The 16,957-nt window shown below is 43.8% G+C and overlaps 1 protein-coding gene across 1 annotated transcript; it reads right to left on the bottom strand.

Moving 5' to 3' along the window:
* Nucleotides 1-162: 162 nt before the first annotated feature.
* dgkaa (diacylglycerol kinase, alpha a) lies at nt 163-16,877 on the bottom strand. The gene is made up of 24 exons (XM_030118074.1): nt 16,735-16,877; nt 9,922-10,025; nt 9,546-9,622; nt 8,269-8,398; nt 7,991-8,065; nt 7,853-7,902; nt 7,684-7,758; nt 7,270-7,386; nt 6,140-6,257; nt 5,905-5,993; nt 5,675-5,794; nt 5,298-5,396; nt 5,002-5,088; nt 4,841-4,914; nt 4,683-4,757; nt 4,160-4,245; nt 3,978-4,067; nt 3,639-3,799; nt 3,482-3,546; nt 2,973-3,063; nt 2,632-2,818; nt 1,566-1,683; nt 1,335-1,395; nt 163-1,214 (listed from the first exon to the last, which is right to left on the bottom strand). Exons 2-24 carry the CDS (start codon nt 9,995-9,997, stop codon nt 1,134-1,136), a joined length of 2,202 nt encoding a protein of 733 aa, XP_029973934.1. The 5' UTR covers nt 9,998-10,025; nt 16,735-16,877; the 3' UTR covers nt 163-1,133.
* Nucleotides 16,878-16,957: the final 80 nt, after the last annotated feature.

Genomic DNA, 16,957 nt, shown 5'->3' with positions numbered 1-16,957 from the left:
GTGGTAAAATATAAAAAAAACAGTATTTACCAAAAACTGAACTGACAAATATTTCTGAACCAGTGTACCACAGCAAGATGAGAATCAGAAGTGAATGTCTCCCCCTTGTGGTGTAAATATGATCTACAACAACAAAAGCCAATCAATAAAGTACGAAAAGGGTGTAAATCTGGAGTCCAGATAATTTATTAAAATCTTTACACAAGAAGTTAATTCAGGCATATTACATTGACATCATCTGTATATATTGATTTGATATGACTGATAAAGTATTTAAATAACGACTAAACACATCTAAACTGGTCTGAACCAGTAGTATTTCAACCTACTCAAAAAACACATTATAAGTCAGAAGTGAACACATTTTAACTCCCTTCTTTCACACGCACGTGCACGCACACACACACACACACACACACACACACACACACACACACACACACACACACACACACACACACACACACACACACACACACACACACACACATAGCCCATTTTTGGCAAAAACTATCCTTTTACTGTTCCTCACAACACTTTCAAGTATCATTTCAAATGAATGAAAAAAGTAAAATATCTTTAATTGACAAACGCAGTCCTGCATTTCCTTCACTTTTGGTTTCAAACTAACATAAATACATGTCTGGTTTTCTGAGCATCTTTACAGCAGTAAGACAGCAGTACTACATGGTCTACGCTCAAAGCACACGCCTACACAGTGCTCTGTATATCTTCTATCTAAGCCATAGCCACAGAGGACAGGTTGGAAAGGCACATGAAGCTAAATATTATTATTTTAGCATGATATTCACTTGAGTTTGACCTTAATTTAGATTCCTAAAGAGCAGCACTTCCACTAACTGTGAAGCTTTAAGACAGCAAGACTCTTGGGTATTGATAAAAAATAAACATTTGGTCAAAATGACTTTGTCACAATGCAAACATAACTTATCATAAAGTTTAAATTCATATCATGCCATGCTTCTGTTATGTGTTACAGAGGTGCAGAAACAGTTAACCTAACTTTGACCGTTACAATGCAGTTATTCTAAAACATACGCAGTCAAACTGAGATTATAGAAAAAGTGTCAGTCTTCTATGTACATTTAACTTGTGCATTTAGTCAGTTGGTTTTATTTGTAGTTGAAAAAACCGGACGATTTGGCCTGAGGTGCCATCAACATGCAGGCTTGATTCTTGTGTGTGATGTGAATCTGAAAAGGAAATATAAAATGCAAAATGTCCAGTGAGTTACATGATGATCAAGTCAAACTGATAGATTAGATTTCAGTGATCAAAAGAGAAGTTGACTTAATAGTGAAACAGCTATTTACCGTGCAGGGAGGCTGCATCCACGGTTCTCCATCAATCTGCATCGGTAACGCTTTCTTTGTCCTGGAAGTAGAGAGAGAGTTCAACCAAATGCATCACAATCGACTTAATGCACCATTTAAATGGCAAAAGGCAGACGAAAATGCGAGTAAATGCATATGCAAACACCAGGCTGACAATTATCCTCAGCTAGAGTCGTCGTGTCTGAACATGTTTGTGAGGCTGATTCTCACCTGATGGTGATCTGCGACGTCTTAGCAAGTCGCACTGCACTCTTGAGGCCGGTATATATCTGTCCCATCTCCATGGCCCCTTCAAGGCCGACCACCTCTAGTCGACGGTCACTGAGATCTGACCACAGACATACGAAAAAGCTTTAGTTTGACATGCGTTGTAAGTATTGCCACACACATAACATGCCTACTCCAATTACAGACATCTGTGAGCCACTCACATGACTGCGGTGGCTCGCTGTGGTGCGACGGATTTGTGTTGTGTTTGAATCGTGTTCCCAGCTGCAGCCAGCAGCTGTTTTTACTAACAAACACTCTGACGGAAAGGGTGCAGCTCGCTTTGAACAGAGTGGATCGCTGCTCAGATTCAGATATTGTTTCTATCAGACAAAAACCATCCCTTTTCATCTTACTGTAGAAAAACTGGGTTTTTAAAGAGTTCTTTAGCTGTGTGCTAATAATACTTGTCAGGTTGATTAGATTGCATCAATCGGATAGATATTTACACTCCCCTTTACCAAATGTGTACTGGAGATGGATAGCTGGATGGATGGATGGATGGATGGATGGATGGATGGATGGATGGTTTGACTACTCATACTGATTTAAATAGTTGGACTTGATGCATCCATTTGTGCAAATCATCAGGTAAATCCATATTAATTGACTGGAAAGACCCTTGTTTACACAGCTAAAGGACAGGGGACACAAGTGTCGCTGCTATTAATTTGCAGGCTGGATCTAGGCCCGGTATTTACCCTCAGAGTGCTACTGTCTCACTGGGCCATGGAGAATGCAAAACAGCACAACTTAAGGCAACTTATGCAAACAAAACAAGAGCACAACAATAGCATCTTTCGTACCCTGGAAATACTCACGTGGCATTTAGAAACAAAGCTTGTACACTACACATGCATGCAACTGTTTTTAAAATGACTACAGCTGCAGCAGAGCATTGAATTAAGAGGAATTTTCTGATCACACACAGGTCTTTCAATCCAACATTTATGTAAATACTAATGAGCGCATACATCCTTTAATGGTGTTAAGGTCAATGAGAAAATACCTTGGGAGGTCACTTTCAGGACATCTGGATTGACGATCACCTCTGGCTCTTCCTGACTTGTTAATCCCTTAGTGTCGGCTTTTTTGGTCTCTCCCCACAGGTTGGAGCCACCGTGCATGCTGGGAATGTTTAAGACAGCAACTCCTTCCAGAGACAAGCCACTGAGATCCAGCGGTGTGCCGCAACACTGGGGAACATAAAGTAGGCCGCACGGCGAAGTCAAGCATTACGACACTACCTGAGGGGCACTTTCATTTTAAACTTTTACATCACAAAGTATGATTTTTCAAAGACAAAGTGCACAGTTTGCAATGCTCGCACAGCCGGTGCTGCATTCTCACCTCTATGGTTATGCTCTCGCTCAGTTTCTTGCAGGAAGCAGAGATGGTTTCTGAAGTGGCAAATTCGAAATACCACAGCTTGTTCTTCATTCTGCAGTTACAGAAAAAAAAAGTGCATCTTGCAGATTTGAGTGATGTTTCATTTTTCACATTATATTTTTTTTGCTTCTAGCAGAGACAACTCTTCGGGAAGAGGACGAGCGAAGTGCCCCCCCCCCCCCCCCCCCCCCCCCCCCCCCCCTGCTTTTGCAGACATCTGATGCAACCAGCTGCATTCATTTCAGTCTTAAAAATCAGCGATTACAAACAGGAGGAATAAAAGTAAGGCTGACGACAGATGACTGAAACACGGCCCTTCAGCTCTGTTTTTGCTCTCAGCAGAGCACTTGTTACAGGTACGATTAAACTGTACTCTATTTTGTTACCACCCGTGTGATATTCGTTGCTCTGTTTACTCTGCCTCCTGAAGAAAGACAAAAAAACAAAGAAAAAAGTCTTACAACACATACCTGCTGTTGAATTTCTGGGGATGTTTCTCCCTCATTGTGTGAAACCGGTGGGCAATGGACGCGTCCTGTGAACATCACACAACATAGCAATTATCCAAAGCTGCTAATTCAAAACAAAACACGTTCCCATGGTGTGATGTGTTTCTGAGAAACTCACAACTCCAATAGAGAAGTAGTTGTTGATGATTTCGTACGGCACCGGGTCGCCTTTCTCCTCGTTCTCGTCTGTGATAACCTGCACGCTCCAGCGGTCCATCAGCACCTGAGAGCTCCCCTCAATGTCCTTCAGAATGCGACTCAGATCCTCACCATCATAGCCTACATAACAAATAAAGAGAATGGTGTAACAAAGAACACAGAATAAAAAATTTGAGCTGTTTTGCTGAAGTATTTTTACGCCTCATAGTTGCAGAAATACATCCAGCGGTGTCGTGTAAAGAAAATCATTAAAAAGGTCACTATGACCATTTCACGCTTTTCACAAGTCATTTCTCACCTCCTCCCCACCGCAGACATCGTGCAAGGTCATTTCCTGTACCCAGGGGAAGCACGGCCACAGGTGGCCGCGCCAGCAGATTGGCCTTGTCTTATTGTAAAGAAACAGAACGAAGGAAAAAGGAAGTGTGTAACAATGGACTTCACTGTTGCCTTTCACAGAGCTTCGTCCAGCCGACCCACCTATTGCATCAAGGATCCAGCCGACTGTGCCGTCTCCGCCACACACAAGGATCCTGTAATCCTGCAGATTTCTGAAGAAGCTCAGCCTGAAAGGCAGACAAAAACAACTCCTATAACAGCAGGCCGGATGTACTGTAAGCTGAATACATTTCACTTTTCTCTGGTTTAGCAGCTTTACATTGTTAGCCACATTCACACACCAGTGTTAGAAGTTTGGGGTTTTGTGTCTTGCTCAAAGACAATTTGATATATGAGAGATTAAACCTCCAACCGTACAACTCTACCAATGGAGCCACAGCCACCCAGATCCCAGTAATGCTTCCTAATGGTGCTCTGTGTACCTGCTTTTCATTAAAAACTCTTTTTAAGTGATAAAAGCAAAATAAAATTTGTCTTAAGTTTTTGCAAAATGTCAGATTAAATAGTTAATAAAGCAGTGGCTGGAGCTTTTCACGATTACTGCATCTTTTAAGTATTCAGAACCAATAATTCTCACAAAGAGAAAGACTGATGCTCTACCTACCCTGGTCCAGGGCCGCCATTCGAAAGGTTGTATACCTGCCGCGGATTCAGTAAGTACTGAAATTTACGCAGGACTCTGAAAGATGAAATGAGTCATTTAAAGTGCCTGTATGAAAAAAACCCATATATTTATATGCAGTAAATCCCCTTTGAGCTCACCTTTCTCCCTGCTTACCACCGCTCTTCGGATTAACAAACACCAGAAGAGGATGGGTGTTTGGCACTGGGTTGATCTTTTGGTTAATAAACAAATGTTAGTTAATATATCAAGGCTGCAACACATGAATTGTTTAATTTTATCTCACTATGCAGCACTATACCTGAAGCACTTGTCCATCAGGAGTAGTATTGAGCTCGCTGTCATCTGTTGAAGCTGAGCAGCCATTCTTTACGCTATTGGGTCTCTCCTTTTGAAAGAGAAATGTAATGCCATGCTTTAGCTTTCAGACAACAGAGGGAAAAAAACACATTGTACTGCACTGAAAAGAGCTACAGAGGTGAGTGAAAAAAAAAAGATTAAATAGCATCAAGAAATGTCTCTGAGCTGATCTTGTGTTGTGTGTTGGTGTGACAGGCTCTGTTTGTACTGTACACGAGCCCCAGGATGAATTTGTACCTTTATGACGGGATAAATGGCCCACGGGGGCAGGATATGGTCTCTGAGTGGCCCACATGTGCACTGTGTCGGCTCCTGCTCCGCACATTCATCATGACGCTGTAAAACATGAAGAAAAAAAGGTGACAGATTATATAAACTCTCAGAGCAAAAGTCAATACTGGCATAATTCGTCTTTGTGTTTTTTAACATGTTTTTCCTTGAACATATAAAAAGAAGAAAGGTCGTGCACAACTGGTGCCTATAAAACATGCTTGTGGTCAAAGGCAGTTTGTAAAAACTGTGCCAGGCTTTTATCAATCTCTTACTGAAGAGACCTTGATGATGCAGAGGAAACAGTGAAGGTTTAGCCTGTGAGAGCAGGGGTGTTTCCTCACCATCGTGTGGCACCACACACAGTGTTTGCCCGTTAAGCCCTGAAAGCTCTTGATCTTCTTCTGGCATTTGTCACACTTTCTGGAGTCGCAGTTCCCACTCACCCAGTCGTGGGCTGGAACCTGAAAAGTCAGACGCATGTCTAAGTGCCTTCCGGAGAGCACTCTGCCTCGGAGCCCTGTCAAACGGAGACTGCCATCACTCAGAGGTCGTCACGGAGACGCGGACTCACCCCCGTTTCCTTCTTCGACTTCACATACGTCCTGGTGCACGGAGCCGGGTTCCTGTTGGCGCAGCGTCCGTGGACGGTGTACTTGCAGCCTGTCCAACAACAAACACGAAACGCCCGTCGTACAATCTGGAAACAGCTACAAACGTTTTTCCCCACTCACTGATGTTTCATGCAGAATTGAGCCATCATGCAGTCATTGTGCTGCAGCCCTCTTCTGGTGAGTTCAGGTACTCACAGGTGCAGCACAGTCCCTGCTTCCTCAAGCCCAGCAGCATGCTTTGGCACACGTTGCAGTAAACAGGCTTGTTGAAATGTTTCATCCTCCAAAGGTGCTGGCCGTCCTTCTGCGTCATCTGGGTGTTGAAGGAGGAGGATTTATTATTTCTTTTTTTTTTATTCAAGATGACAGCGACAGTAATGGAAGTATGAAATTATTAGAAATCTTCGTTACTGTGCAGAGCCATCTGCCTTTTCACAGCATAATATTATCTATCCATCTATCTATCTATCTGGCTAACTTCAGAGTGACTTCACATGCTGTGACATCCTCTAACAACATCATGCAAATTCAAATCAACACTAAATATAATCTTTCCAGCCGCAAGATTATGAAATTGCTCTCAATCTGTTTAGACGGCGACCAGTGCTCTTATCCAGATTACAGACAAAAATGCCCTTTTCATGACATGACGTATCGGCCTACTCCTTGCTGCACGAGGCATCGACAGCAGCCTGCAAAAAGCAGCACAGAGTAAACTGTGAGGGGGCTGGATTCATGCACCCCGGGCTTCAAATGTCCATTGGTGGCTAGAAATAGCTTGAGGGGAAGTCCCTGGAATTGTTGTGCGGGCCAAACCCAGTAACAGAGTCTAGTTCATGGTGTGAGCTCAACACAGTGAGCTGGCTGACAGGCTGCAAGTGGCTTCTTACTTTCACTGGTGACATATTAAACGACACCCATTATACAAAACCATTCTTTTGCAGGATAGCCATATTGAAACGAATCACGTCTTTTAGGCAAATACAGCACAATAGCACGGAAGATGGATATTTTATGCAAGCACTCAGATTGCGCCGACTGAATGGAAAACACTGGCGCATTCTGATGGTGCAGAGTTCGCATGAGAGGGGATAAAATTACCACGCCCTGTAGCACTGAGTCGGCAGAAAGGCCCTCAACAAACACTGAGGAGGAGCAAATGGAAAAAAAAAAAAAAAAAAAAAAAAGGAGCGGCACGGAAGGCCAGGGTTTCATGAGAGCGGCTCACACTTTCTGAGACACCTGCTGTAAAAATGAAATGTACCTGAGCTTGCCGGCTGGAGCTAACACGTAATGAAATAATATATATTCCGCTTCTGAAGCACCTTCAAACCCAGCAGGACCAGCAGGGGAACGTTGTTCATGCCTCCCTCTACCCACTCTTCCAGAGACACGGTGCCGCTGCTGTCAGCATCAATCGCTGTCATCATGTCCTTCAGTACCTGACAGAATCACATCAGCTGTTATTATCCAATCAGTGCACACATTTTGATTAGCTCAAACGGGCCACATGTTGTCTAACTCCACCTGCGTGGGAATTTGTGAATGCTTTATGCAGGGAGGCTTATCGCTCTATGAACCCTGGCAAATAAGTAACAAGTGCCCCCATATATATTGTGCTGTAAGGAGATCCAGAGCAAACAAATCAGTCTATCTGTGCTTATATTGACTGTAGCAGCGGGACTCAAAGTACAGAATGCGGAGGCTTTCATGTGTTGGTGGTGCAGTCTGGGACTTACCGGCTTGAGCTCTGACACGTCCCAGTCGAGGTATTCCGCAGCATGCATCATCTGAGCTATAATCCGATCCACTTCCTGATTAAAAAATAACAAATGACTTGTGTAATGATTGGTATCATACAATCATGGCGTCGGGATAAAAGCTTGAAACATTTTGCTGACAACTCACTGAGCTGTCAAGGACTCCGTTGCCATCTCTGTCGTAAAGCCGGAAAGCAACTGGAGAGAAAATGGAAATGAAAGTGGAAGTGTTGGACCAGGACAACGCTCGCTGTATTTTTGGGCAGACATGAAATAAAGGACTCACACTCCAGCTTGTCTCTGGGCTGGCCGTCCTCCAGCAGCGAGAAGTAACATGAAACATCCTTCAGGAAGACCTCTTCTGCAGGGGATACGGAGGAGAGACAGAGCGGGGGCTGTGAATACTCTGGTTACCATATCTGCACAAACAGGCGTGTGGCGATAAATGAATGTATGCCAAATAGGCCGTGGCGTACATTGATAAACGCCGGCTGCAAAGTAGCGCGGCGGCAGTGGGCTGTGTGAACACAGGGTGCGTTTGTGTGTGTGTGTATGTAATCTCACTGTTGCTGTCTTCCTGGGTGGGTTCAGAGTTTTGGAAGGAGCGGAAGAGTCGCTGGCAGAGATCCACAGGGAAGTCCTCCACTTCTAAATAAGTCTTCAGGAACAGACGGAAGCCTTCTTCATTGATGCACTGCCACGACATGAATGGGAAAGTCCTGTTTTGTTTACGCCGTTTCAGAGAAATGTTAAATAAACAGGCTGCAGTGTCTGTTTCTGCTGTGCGTTTGTTAACTTCTGCTTTCTTTAAACTTCAACTCTAAAATTAAGGGAAGATGATAATCGCATTACTGGTATCTTGTATTTGTCAAATGCTTTCCCAGAAAAAAAAAAAGAAAAAACAGTGTCATACAATTATACTCAGTGAGGGTTGAAAGGCCTGCTGCTCAGAGACATAATTCATATGTAAAAATATGTCTCCACAATTGGAATGATTGCAGGCTTTTCATGAAACAATGGCATAAAACAGACAGATTTCAGCCTCTCTGTCTGGCAGGGTTTCTGTGTTTCTCACATGACAATGCACTGCAGGGCTAACAAGCGGCAGTCCCTCGATAACGGTGAACCACAAACCCATTTCTTGTTGATAGAATTCCAATTCCCTGGCTGATACCCTGCAGAGCCGCCCCAGTAATAAATAATGTCACAGCAAGGCAACCAGATCAGAAAAAGAAAGGGGGAGAAAAAGAAAAGTGAGGGTGAGAGCGAGGGAGCTGTGTCACGCCATCACTGACAACAACGACAAAATGTATGTTGATCGCTGTTCACCTGCTACTTAATATCTGTGGGAGCATTTTCATCCACTGGAACAAAAAGCCTTTCAATTACCTGATTAAACTGAATTCAGCCAAAAAGTCCTACAACGTATTGTCTGCACAGATTAGTTGGCCGTGTCACCGACTGGCGCCCAGTTTTGGAAGAACCTCTTTCAATCACATTTGAGCTTACGCTGCACGAGGGCAGCCAATGTACAGTCCAGCGACGCCTTGCTGCGTGGGCAATTCTGAGGACGTAATTTACATTTGCAGTCCTGCTCAAAGATATTTCATGGACATCTCAGTCAAAACGATCAATAGGTTTGAATCCAATTATTCGGCATACGATAATTAGTAACTGCCTACTGCACAAGCATCAGAATCTCATTTCACACAGAGCGGCGACGCTGAGATCCGTGGATCTTTCCCCGTGTTATATGTTTTGCAGCAGATTTGACTCTGAGTCCGTTTTTTTTTTAGAGGAGAGGACTTGACTGTGAACAGCAGGACGCACTGTCGCCTCACCTCTCCGTGTCTGTGCCGGGCCAGCCTGCCATCTGCATCAAATTCCCTCAGCACGTCTTTCACCTTCAAGCTGCAGTCTGGAAGTAGAGGCACAAAGGTCACGCAGGGATACACGCTCATGTCCGCGTCCGTGTTTATGAAACCTACACATGCATTTGATCACGTTCATTTAGGGAGCAGTAAAATGTGTGCATGCTTAATTAAAAAAAAAGAAGACAAAAAAAAAAGAGACAATGTGGTAGTCTGCAACCTCCTCTAGATATGAGAAACTATGAGCGAGTGTAAATGAGTGTGTGTGGGTGGAAGTGGAAGTGGAGGAGGGGGGATGCGTTAAGCGCTGAGAAAGCCGCCCGCCCGCCCGCTCGTCTGTACTCACATTCAATGTACTGTTGTAGCTGGATAAAGTCGACAGGGTTCAGTTCCTTCACCTCTGGGTTTGTGGGGGTGGACATGGTGCCTGCTTCTGCACTAACTGCCTGCCTGTGTACCAGCGACACAAACAGTGAGATATAGATGGAGAGAAAAGAGAAGGTGGGTGCACAGCAGCCTGCTTCTTTGTAAAACATAAAAGCGTGGCTGCGAGCAAAAGATAGCATCTTCCATCCTGCGCTGTGAAAAATCCATGACTGCAGACAGTCAGCCTCACACTGAACTGCCAAAGTTTGTGTGAAGCACCGACACAAATGTGAAAATGTCCACTCTTTCAGATGAGAATAACAATAACAGAGAGAGCGAGCGAGAGAGAGAGAGGGAGAGGGAGAAAAATCGTGACCATCAATACATGTGAAGCTGGTCCACGTCCGCATAAACCTGCAGTCTGAAAACCATTTTCCACTGATGTCCTGCCCTGAAATGCAGTTTTACCGCCGTGCACAGAAAGTGTGTGTACTCACACCGGGCTGTTGCGTTTGTTTTTGATCCCACATCACCGTAACATGTGAGGAGCTCATGAAAACTGGGCCAAGAATGTGTGAGAAATGATGTCAGGCTGAAGATACCCATGATAGCTCGGCTCTCGGGATTCCCTACACTCAAAATCTTTTTCCATACACACTCACTGGCCCATATTGTCTCAAAACCCTACCTAATATAGTGCGTTTGAATTTGTCCTAGTGCAACGGGGACCTTGAAAAGCAGAGATAAACATTGGTAGTTTTGATGCGAGTTGAAATTTAACCAAACTGAATTGTCAAGGGGCCTCCCCTTTAAACAAGAGGAAGAGACTTAAATGTCAAACAAGCCGGCATGAAATCTAAATCTGACGCAGGAAAGCTGCTCGTAGTTGAAATAAAGATTGACTGAGCACGTTGTTCTGAAGACTGAAGCTGAACATTGGGTAGGTGTGTAATAAGCACTCTTCACTGGAGCAAACATAACGTAGGAAGATTCGGCAGTGACGGAAAGACAAGCAGACACATTTTCAGCTCATTAACTACAGAAGAAAAGAGAAGGAACCAGTTAATGGATGTGAGAAAGTTTCCCACTCTGACATGCTACTAATGCTGTGGGCTGAGATACTAAAAATATTTACATAATAGTTACAATCATTATTACAACTGTAATTATATTATCTACATATATTTTCCTACCAGGACATAATCAGCGTCTAGAAATATGACACATTCTCTTCAGGTTCACTAACAGCTTCATTTCATCTCACAAGAGTATTTATGAGCTAATATGTGTGTGAAAGCAGCATAATGTGGTAAACCGGCAGATAAAAACACATGTGGTGTTCATAAGCAATGACAGACACTTTCTGCTTGGTTTCAGCTCTTTTTTCAACTTAGAACACAACTTCACACAGTTGTGATAAAAGCAGAAAGATAAACATCTATTTTTTATGAAAGAAAATCAATAATAAAATTAAAATGTCTTCCTTGTGAATCAAAGCTGACCGCTCTGGTTCAGTTTTCTAAAACATCTGAGACAGTAAAGAACCTTATAAAATCAACATGACACGACTGTAAAAGGTTTTGAGCCGTGATGTAAAAGACAGCAGAGACTCAGCGCGTCTTATTTCTGCCCGTATTCGAGTTAAAACCCAAAATGGAGAAAAGAGCGGCGGAGCGACGTGCAGCAGATGGACAGAAGTCAAACGAGGACACGTCTGTACAAATCCTCCAGCGTATCCCACATAACGCTTTATCAAAATGTCCCTTATTTTATTTTTTTTAACTGGCTTTTACAAAAAGCTACCAGACACAAGTGTAAATATTTAGCGTGTATATCTCGTAAATTGCCTGCTCAGTCATATCAAGAAGCAACAAGGTTTGGTCTGGGTAACTTCACCATTGAGAGGAAATGTATATCACAGACGTTCAATCAATCTGCACTTCAGTTCCATTATCATAAAGCGATGATGGACATCTGAAGACAGTAAATGCAGTTTTGACGCCACTCTCTTAGAGTATGCATGTGAAGAAAGTTCAAATAGGCTGCTAATTGATTTCATTACTCGTTGGAAATGGAAACTAAAGTGCAGTGAAAGGCAGGGACGGAAAACGGCACAGATAGATCCAGAGCAATAAATTCTACAGCGCATCTTGGAAAATGGTCAGCAGCAACGCGATGAGAAACGCCATTAAGTGCAAATCTTTGGCCTGAAACCAACATCTAGAGGCAATTCTGATAATCACCCACTTACTGATGTGATTGTAAAAAGAGGAATTATGAGGGGGGGAAAAGTTCAGAACAGAAAAGGAAAATATGAAAATATGCTTAACAGTAAGAATATTGAAATATTTTCTATCACAAGTATTACGTTATCAACTGTAGGAACGCCACATGAAAGGTAGCAAAAGGCGAATTTCAGTTCGAGCGGGATGAAAAGGCCCTCGCTGGAAATGTGTTGTTCACACCGTTGTCCACAGGTGTTTTCACACATTAAAGAGCAGCCTGTGCAGGTATGGGTGGCAGCTGCCGGCGCCGAGCACAGACGACCAGAGCACTTCAAAAAGGCAAAGAAAAAGGAGAAAGGGATGAAATCATGTGAAATAACACCCACTACCTCGGAGTGATTTGGATCCATTTGCTCACTTTGGACTCCGAAAAGGTTCACACTGTCCTCACTTAATTCCCTGGAAAGGTCAGCGGCGTTGCCTAGCAGTTGTGTTTATGCAGCCGATTAGGTGGGCCAGGTCTGTATCGACAGCGGAGTGACACATGAAGGAATCATGAACAGCCATCGGCTGCTGATCAGCAGATTACGGCCTTACAACTGTTTATTCTAGAAATACAAACCGGACCCCCTCTTCAAACACTCCTCACATAAATAAACTAAAAATAGGACTTCTGCGTTCAGTCTCACATAAAACAGCAGTTATTTTCGGTAACTCCTGTCTGTTGTTTTTCCTCTTTTTTGCTCTGACACGAGCAGCACGATACTTTCTTCGTCTCCTTACCAACTGGGTGTCATCATCATTATTGTCTGGTTCAACGAGATCTTGAGCCCATCTGAGTAATCCGATTCCTCACTTCCTGATTAGATAATGATTTGCATGCATGAGGCAGAGTGGGAATCAGGACCAGTCAGAACACGACGCACAGGAAGGAGCACTCCATTTGCTCAGAGGGGAGATGAATAGTGGGAATATACACTGGGCTGGTGGACGGCGCTCACAAACACTGAATGGACCTGTGAAAAAGCGCTGGCACCGACTAAATGAGCTTACCGAAGCGAGCATAAATATTTCAGGAGGTTTCGAGAATCTGAAAAGCTTGTCAGGACGTAAAACAGACCATGTGACCGAACGCTCTCCATAAGGTCGCACTGCAAAAATGACGTTAGATTGTTCATGGCTTTATGAGGGAAGTGTTTATGTTTCCTTACAGAAACATTTATGTGCAGAAGTCTCTGCTGGAAAGACACGAGAAGGATTTAAACGTGGCCTCGCAGAAGCCTCTCAGCCGTTCTTTCAGTGTGATGCACTTTGAACTGACAGGCATAATTATGCTCTGAACAAAATATCGCTTACAGTAATTGCTGTAAAGTAAACGGTGGAACATATTCTGAGCAGACGTGCGCAAAAGCTGCAGCATCACTGGTGGGCCACAAGCTGCACTAAAAAAAGAAACATAACCGTGAAAAGTAGTTGGCAGCCGTGAGGGAACTTCTCTAAACACTTCTCTTTAGAGGCTGGCACTCTTCTGACCACTTAAGTGAGATGATAGACAAAAAAAAAAAAAAACTAAACAAAACCAGATCGATTTACTTGGCCTTTTCCTTCACAGAAGTTTAATTATAGACTCTGATTTAATGTAAGAATTGTCAACAGCCATAAAATCACTCTGCCAACTAGAATAATTTCAAGGTATACTCGGGGATGACCTTTTTCCATGCAGGCTAATGTTTGTGCAAGCTGTCATGACGCCCACGCCTTGTGTGAAGGAAATCTGCTGTTTTGCAACACTTGCAGGGTGTAAGTCACTGACTCCGTCATGCTGTGGTTGGAAAACACTGCGTAGGTTCTTTGAAGAGAATGAAATCTGCATGTATTTGTTTCCCTTCTGAAACTACAACAACTCGAAGGGCTGGAGTGTGTGCAGACTGCATGAGGGTAACGATGGGGAAGGACAGACGTGCTCGGTTGCTATGGAAAGTGTTTCCCTCCATCAGCTGCTCTCCGTCAGACCCGCTGCCATGGGTGACTAACAGGTAGGAGGGCCCTGGGGGCCGGGAGGGAGGCGGCCAGCTCCGGCGAGGGGAGCCCGGTCATTAGCTTGGAGTCTTCCCCCTTTCTGCTCGCGCCTCCTCCCACACCGCTGGCCTGGCTTTGCCCTCAGAACCGGAGGCCGCGCTATAAATTACATTCAACATGCAGAGAATACTGTGACTCACCGCATTAGCAGGGGGAATACACCCGCACTATAAATGGTCTGTTTTGTCTGAGAGGGTCACATTGCAGGTTAAGCCCCAAAGCTAAAAAACACGATCAGAAAAACTTTGAGAGAGAGAGAGAAAGAAAAACAATTCTTCACATTTTTTGTCTCATGCAGGGTACAGCTGGTATCCACTCCTCCCACTGTTAGTCTTTACATCTCCTCCTCACGTACTGCAGCGACGTACCGACGGGCCGCAATCCTCTAAGTTTTAAGTTTCCTACTCAAAATCACCAGTGGAAATAACATCAACAAGCCGGGATATGCTGGAGCTAAAACATGCGGGAAAATCACAAACTTATTCCAACGCTGTCACATTTACTGCTCAACTCATTGATAGAATTTTGTCGGCACACTGTGGTAAAAAGATACTAAATACAGAACATGCTTGATGTTATTATGGTAACAGTTATGTAAGAGTATTGAAATCATGGCACCATCACAGCTGTTGGAACAGGGCATCCTTCTTCTATGACTACATGGTGATATTTAAAGAAATGGGTGATATTCAAACTACCGACTCCGTGTCTCAGAAAAACAACACAATCGACATGGATCCTAAATACATTCAAATTAAATTTCATTAAAAATAAAAATAAAAAACCTAACCAGAAAAGGAAACAAAAGACATTCACCACAGTATGAATCACAGATTTCTTGGAAAATGTAGGCGAGGCTTCGTTTGCTCCCCAGCTTCAAAGTGAGGACAGCCTATCACTCTGAGTTCAGACTTGAATGTGACTTATATAATAGCTTTTTGTGGAGGCAGCCTTGTAGAACACCATGATGCTCTCAGGAGGAAAAAAGAAAAGAAAAAAAAAACTCCAACCTGTCCAGACTTGTGCTGGTGCACGCTATCAAACAGCAGCCACATTGATTTGATTTCATAGTGTTACGTTTGCACATACCGGGAGAGTCTTTCCAGGTTCGCCCACTGATCTATCAATGACTGCAAATGAAGATCAGTCACACAGTATTCTCAACTCATGTACAGATCTGGGCTTATTAAACATGAATAAACATAAGCAATAAGTTACTGGATGTCAATAGAATGTCAGTGACATTCAGGCTTTGGGTGACGGAATAAAGGACGCATTCTTTAAATTCTCCATAGTAAACAAACTAACTCGCGAACTATTTCACCAAACTGGCCTGAACTGATTGAAACCCTCCAGCCTCTGATGTAAACATTAACGACAGCACAATTGACTTGACCTGAGTATTGATCGCCTGTGCCTGAAAACCTTCCTGCAGCAACAAACAAATGAGGACCGGGGAGACTCCCCTGCTTTAAAACAACTAAAAACAAAACAAAACCTGCTCATGACACAACACACTGACCAGGAAGAAACAGAAAACTCGTTCCAAAATTTACCACTTGTGGGCAAAAGCCTGAAAAACACCCAAAGCTGATCAAACATGTGGACTGTTGTGTTTTTTTCCTGACAAAAATGAGGGCTCGCTTTTCTCACGGTCCACTCAGCTTTTGCAGGCAAATAACAGTGAAAGTGGAGCTTTCTGCTGTAAACAATCCCCACAGAGGAGTGGCGGCACCCACTAACACCCACTATCACCTACTTCACTGCAGAAATGCCGCCCCAGTCCTAAAAACAGGGCGTTTCAGTCGAGAATTCACTGGCACCTCTGGTATGAAGCACCTGCAAGCACATGTATTCTCAGACAGAGGTCATCCAGATAAGATCATATCAGCAAAACAATAAACGGTTTGCTCAATGTTCATGGGATTTTTCCAGCAGTGAAAGTGTAATTGGGAATCTAAATGAAACAATCAGTTGACTTCCTTCCTTCAGTTGAGTCTCCAGACGCCTCGAACAGTTTAAATAACATCTCGGTGCTCTGGGAGATGGATTGCTCTCTGTAAATAGGCTGAGACGTGTATCGTTCCCAGCAGGTAACTCAAGCAGCCGGATCAATCATGACACACAAGGCAGAGGGAAGTGAAATCATGAGGATTTCAAATGGCAGCAAGCAGGCATTTAAAAAAACAAAACAAAAACACAATGGATCTGCTCTGCTGACTGTCACTTTGCTCAGTGAATGACTCTCTCATTACAGAGCTGTCATTTTAAATCATGCATCTGGTGCCTGGCAGCTTCCACCTCCGTGCATGTCTTTTTTGGTCTTTCTTTAATTAAGTCACATTCGTGAGAAATAACGAGACGCTATGAAACGAGCCCGTCTGGTCGGTGTGCAGCTGAAGAGGCGTTCAGGGGCTGCAGTCAAACTTGAATCAATACGAGTCCGGACGCGAGTGTTTTTTCCTGTGTTTTTTTTTTTTTTTTTTTACCTTTCGGGCTCGAGCTGTCCGCGTGCTGGCGGGTCCTCACCGGGAGCGGCGGCGACGCGAGTGGAGGGGGAACCCTGCCGTCGGCCGGGAGGCAAAGTGCCCGTTAACTTTAAATGGAGGCGGCCGGTCGGTGGAGAGGGAGCCGAGAAGTAAGGAAGAGAGAGAGAGAGAGAGAGAGACAGAGAGAGAGAGAGAGAGGGAGAGAGAGAGCGGCTCCTGTCAA

This window comes from Salarias fasciatus, chromosome 20, assembly GCF_902148845.1.
Source record: "Salarias fasciatus chromosome 20, fSalaFa1.1, whole genome shotgun sequence".
Lineage (NCBI taxonomy): Eukaryota > Metazoa > Chordata > Actinopteri > Blenniiformes > Blenniidae > Salarias > Salarias fasciatus.
Note: the sequence above shows the minus strand (reverse complement) of the source record. Positions and strands in the feature narration are given on the sequence as shown.

What these genes read in the sequence shown, in the direction of transcription:
- dgkaa (XM_030118074.1), bottom strand. Translation starts at nt 9,997, where the DNA reads ATGTCCACCCCCACAAACCCAGAGGTGAAGGAACTGAACCCTGTCGAC. An exon ending in AATGGCGGCCCTGGACCAGG is followed by an intron (nt 4,246 to 4,682) that starts GTAGGTAGAGCA and finishes TCTGCCTTTCAG; the next exon opens with GCTGAGCTTCTTCAGAAATC. An exon ending in GCGAGAGCATAACCATAGAG is followed by an intron (nt 2,819 to 2,972) that starts GTGAGAATGCAG and finishes TATGTTCCCCAG; the next exon opens with TGTTGCGGCACACCGCTGGA.